Consider the following 5,296-nt stretch of genomic DNA (forward strand, 5'->3'; position numbering starts at 1 on the left):
TTGTCAGTCTTAGCAAACTGCTGAGACTGACACATTCCCAAAATTAATTATGATGGATATGTGTGCACATGAGTGTTTAAGTGTGCTGCTTTTTATTTTACGTCTTGTTTCACAAGAGAGGTCTCACCGAGGTGAGCTTCCAGTTAAGTTTCTTATTTAGTGTGGTGAGAACAATTGCACAACGATGTTTTTACGTTTCTTCTTCTTTCCTTCATGTTCCAGATCTCTGATTAATATCGTGTAGATCTGTGAGTGGCTGCTGGGGCATCAGAGTCTTTGCATTTTGCTCTGTTATCAAATGCTAGGATACTTTGTGTGGTTTCTAAGTTGTGACAGACTTGTTTCTATTCAGTCTCTGGTTTTATATTCTTTTGTTTTGCCAGATACATCTCCAATGAATGAAAATTGAGTCTTGGGGTTAAGTACTTTTGGAATAAAGAATATTCACTGTAAAAGCTACACTTTTAATCAAGATACTTCAAATTTATTCACACATGCTGGAAAAGAAGTTTTTAAAAACATTTTTATTCAAAAATATTTCAAACATTTTCTATGTTGATTAAAATACATAATTTCTATCCCGAATTACAGTGATAAAGTAATTCAAAAATCCCTAAATATACACCTACACATGGGCAGATATGACAGCTTGGATACCTAAGAGAAATCATGTCTATAAGACAAGGTAATGCAGTTGCTTTGCGTCTTTGTGCACATAAAGAATATATTTTTTTTGTCCTTTTTCTTAATGACAGAGAGAGTATCCTCTCCCTGAGATGAAACATTGAACAGTAGCAGGCACTGTTAAAAGCTTGCTAAGAGTCAGAGCAAACTCCTACACAGATCAACTGTATAATAAAAAAATATTATAATAGCCATCCTTCTTGAATAAATGAAGGTGTTTTCCAGATGCACGTGCTGATGACAGGCAGCTGCCTCTCTACTGACCCTCCATTCAGGCCAATCTCTGTCTTGATGCTGGTGAAAAAGAAGCAGGACGGCACAGGGCTTTGCGGAGAGCTGAGGCTGCTCTTACATCTGACAGCGACTTGTAATCGCAGCCGATAAAACCTGCATGTGCATCTCCCACCTTTCACATCCACGACACCTTCTGTCGCAATATTCTGAAACTCTGGAGGCAGAAATCAAAGCTGAAGTAATTATTTAGCACTGGCTCCTGGTTAAACATGTGCATTTGCTTAGCTTTTCAAAGTTCCCGCTTTTGTCAGTTTGCTGGCCGGCGAGTTCAGTGGTTGGTCTGGAACACATCACAGAGCATCTTGATCCCCTGTGGATTGTGTGTGGAAAGAACTGGTAGATTCTGTGTGGTAAGTGATGTGAACCCCGCACCACTTGCAAATATCTCCAGGTAACCACCAGTTCTTAAAGAGCATCTTCAGGTACTTCTTAAATTTTTCCCCCATGAAGAAGTAGATGACTGGATTGAGGCAACAGTGGAAAAGGCCAAGAATTTCCGTCACCTGGAAAGCATAGTCCAGATTCCGGCTCACTTGACAGTCCCTAATGATTCCTGTAGTTTCCAACAGTTGTAAGAAAATAACAATGTTGTAGGGGGTCCAAAAGAAGAAAAACACAATCATGACAACAAAGATCATCTTCACAGCCTTATTCTTTTTCTCGTTTCTACAGTGAACTAATGTTTTAATGATCATGGAGTAGCAAAATGTCATAACTATTAGAGGGAGTAGGAGCCCTAAAATGTTGATTTCCAAAGTGGAAAAAAGTTTCCATGTTGTGAAGTTGCTTGGATATCTCAGCTTGCAGGTAGTAAAATTACGTTCGTTGAAAGATTCTCTAAATACAAGTTCTGGAACTGAGGCTGAAAGAGCTATTAGCCATACAACAAGGCTAGTAGTCAGGCCATGAAAGGCAGTCCTTGCTTTTAGGGAAAACACTGCACGAACAATTGCCAGGTATCTGTCTATGCTCATAAGCATAATAAAAAATATCCCACTGTAAAACCCAACCAGGTAGATCCATGAAATGATTTTACACCAGGAAGTTCCAAAAACCCATTGGTCTACTGTGAAATAAGACCAAAACGGCAAGGATAAAACAAAGAGCAAATCTGAGATGGCGAGGTTTAGCAGGTAGACGTCAGTCATGCTCTTCAGCCTCTTGTATTTGAAGAGGACTACAATGACCAGAATGTTTCCCATCAGCCCGATCAGGAACACCAGGGTGTACAGAACAGGTAGGAAGGAGGCAGCAAACCTCTTGACGCTTTCCTTACTGCATGGTTTTGGAGCATCATTATAGTTTTCGTAATAGTCATATAAGGTTGAGCTTTCAACTTCAAAGGACTCTGTACTTGAAGAACTCATGTTTTTTCCCCAGTTCCTGAGAAGGAAAGAGTATAAAAATGTCAGTGACTTTCAGTGTATGAAGACCAACTGTGTGGTTACTCTGCAAGCCTGAATCACTAGCGATGACTGACTTGCATTTTCAGCAGACTGTTCATTACAGGTTCTTAAACACTATGTAAGCATTATGGGATGCATATGCAGACGTGCAAAATGTACTGTCCTTCACATGCATGTCTTTAGTCCTTGCAACACTGCGCAACTTGGATGTCAAGCACAAAGAACACTGTTCAAATGGCAGAGAGGAAAGCAAATAGGAATGGTCCACAGACAGTAAATCAGAGAGGGATAAATCCTATGTGCAATAAAGTAAAAAGCAACACCACTATTCATGGCAGTTCAGGATTTCAGCCACCTTTCCAATCAGGCAAGCATCAACATAAGAAGACGGTAACAAAAATGCATCTGACCCTTCTTTCTAATTAAATTACTTACTGAAAGCTGGCGTGAGTTTTCAGTAAGTGCTGTCTTCAGTGGCTAAATGAATAACAGGAATTTGCCATTTTCGTACGTATGTTCTTTTCTAACAGGCAGAGGCAGAGTTTTAAGCAATGTTACTTCAAGGTAAGTAACTTGGACACAGTGCAAATATATTGTTGATGTATTGTTGATGTATTACTCTGTGTGTTATTCACATCACAGCATGCATAATTTTTTAGCCTAAAATGCCAGAATTTTTCTAAGCCTGAGTTATGTCCTTCCCCTTTGTTTTTTTTTTTTCTTTTTTAATGAATGAACAGCAGAAGAAAAGGGAGCATCATTGCTTTATTTGTCTTTGCATTGTATGTTGCTGCTGAATAATGACAAACATTGATTATCATTAACCTGACCCCTGCTGTGTGTAGTCCCAGGCATGATACCTCTCCAGCCTACAGTTCTGTTATACACGAAGAGGAGTTTAATCTGAATTACAAGTCACAGGGACAAAAGTGCTTGATGCCAATGGTCTAGGGGTGACAGCTTTGCAACAACTGCACATACCTGACTCACACCTAGACACACCTGAATCTAATCTAGGTTCAGCATAATATACTTAAATATTTCAAGCTAGAAGTATATGCTCGCGTAACATGCATACACCCACTTCTGATGATTCAAGAGTTCTTAAAACTACTTTAAAAATTACCCGAGCACCAACAAAAAGTAAATTAAAAAAGCATTACAGTCATACACATGGTGAGTGTATATTATATACAATCGTTTCAGCAACTGCATTTTGTGACTTTTACCTTTTCTTCTCCTTTCTTCTCAGCTAATGTGAAGAAGCTTCTTCGCTCTCAGGGTGCAGAATCACTTGCTTCTCACCAGGTAGCTCTGTCCGGGAGGTGCTGCCTACACAGCGATATCCAACAGCTGCAAAAAAGCAGATGTCACTAGGTAGCTGTGTCTCTTAACGGAAACTTCGTACTTCCTTACAGATTTTATCACAAGTGCTTCTCTCCTCAGTGCTCTTCAGAGATATGGTCCCTTAAACTCAGAAACAGAATTATACACATCTTATAATGTGTAAGGAAATGCAAAGTTTCCACTGAGAACCCGATTACTGAGTTAAAGTGGCTTCATCTTACCCAATAATCATTAAAAGTAGATGTCACTAAGCAGCCATCATTCAACAGAAACCTTGTCCTTTCTTATGGCTTGTAAAATGTATCTTAATCTCAGAAATAAATTATCACAGGATCATCTATAGTGAGCATAGAGGAGGAAGGTACTTGGGTGTGTGGGAGGTGTGTTTCTAGTCCCTCTCTGCCAGATAACTAATTTTGCAAGTTACACTATGTAATTGTAGAAGAAAAGAGTTACATAGATTTAGTGTAGGGATGGGTCCTTTTATTCATTGTTCTTTGATCTTCCTAACTCTTAACTTACCTTGCTAAGAAAAGAAATGAAGGCATGTTAATTCACTCTACATTTTTACTTGATGTCTCCCATAAAGGGGTTTAAAATACAGCAAGTCTACCTCATACCACTGACCTGGCACAAATGATAATAGTGGCCAAAATATAAAATAAGAAGTAGGATGTGCGCATGAGTGTGTGGTGTAAGGGCAGAGGGTGTGGAGGTTTACCATGGTTCTTATCACAGCAGGAAGCTCAGCAGCTTCTATGAGTTTCTCCTGAGAGTGTGGTGGACCCTATCTGTCTTTTGGGGGATCCTGGGAATGGGGAAGAAAGCACAGAGGGTGTGTGCTAGTCAAATGGGATGGTTTTGAGTACTGCCAGCAGAACAGCTGTGCCAGCAGCTGGCAAGTGCTGTTCTCCTCTCTGTCCCAAAAAAGTCACCCAAGCAGAAGTAAGAGCCACTTCTCAACAGGAGAGGCTGCTTGCTTCTTAGCAAGAGAAACTGAAGAGTCACAGTGAGAAGCAGAAACAAGAAAGCTGCAGAAGGTGGTTGGGAGGGTAGGAAGGATAATAATTCCCAGTCCAAGAGAAGTGATAGGTCTTCTAGGTCGTCATCTTGCATTATTCCAGACACAGGTACAGCTTTTTTTTTCAGTTATCCTGTTTGCTCCTCTCCTATGTGCCTCTAACATTGTTACTCTGCCCAATAACTTACATTTGGCTGAACTTTTCCTTCCAGGAAAGCTTGATGTGAGGACAGTATAAGATGTGGGCTCCGCTGGTTTCATGTTTTGCTGGAATAAAGTACTCGTATGGGAAGTAGCTCCTCAGTTGTCTTTTGTGACCTGCATCTGTGGACATTTTAAAATCTGTCACTGGGAGATGTTCCTCTGGTGCAGGTTATTGCTCTGCAGATCATGTATACCTTCTCTTCAGTTTACTAGCAGTCCTTTGAAGATGTGAACACCAGATGAGCAGGCAACACTGTGGTACCAGTTTCACCAGCTCTGCTCACAGAAACTAGAAGCTGTTCCTCTTGCTGCTCTTTTTTCCACTTAAGAGTCTCATCTG

At 40.3% G+C, this 5,296-nt stretch overlaps 1 protein-coding gene across 1 annotated transcript; it reads right to left on the bottom strand.

Moving 5' to 3' along the window:
• Nucleotides 1–325: 325 nt before the first annotated feature.
• CCR4 (C-C motif chemokine receptor 4) lies at nt 326–3,735 on the bottom strand. The gene is made up of 2 exons (XM_082045147.1): nt 3,614–3,735; nt 326–2,361 (listed from the first exon to the last, which is right to left on the bottom strand). The coding sequence occupies exon 2, from the start codon at nt 2,343–2,345 to the stop codon at nt 1,269–1,271; it is 1,077 nt and encodes a 358-aa protein (XP_081901273.1). The 5' UTR covers nt 2,346–2,361; nt 3,614–3,735; the 3' UTR covers nt 326–1,268.
• Nucleotides 3,736–5,296: the final 1,561 nt, after the last annotated feature.

Source organism: Streptopelia decaocto (assembly GCF_964273445.1).
Source record: "Streptopelia decaocto genome assembly, chromosome: 2".
Taxonomy (NCBI): Eukaryota; Metazoa; Chordata; class Aves; order Columbiformes; family Columbidae; genus Streptopelia; species Streptopelia decaocto.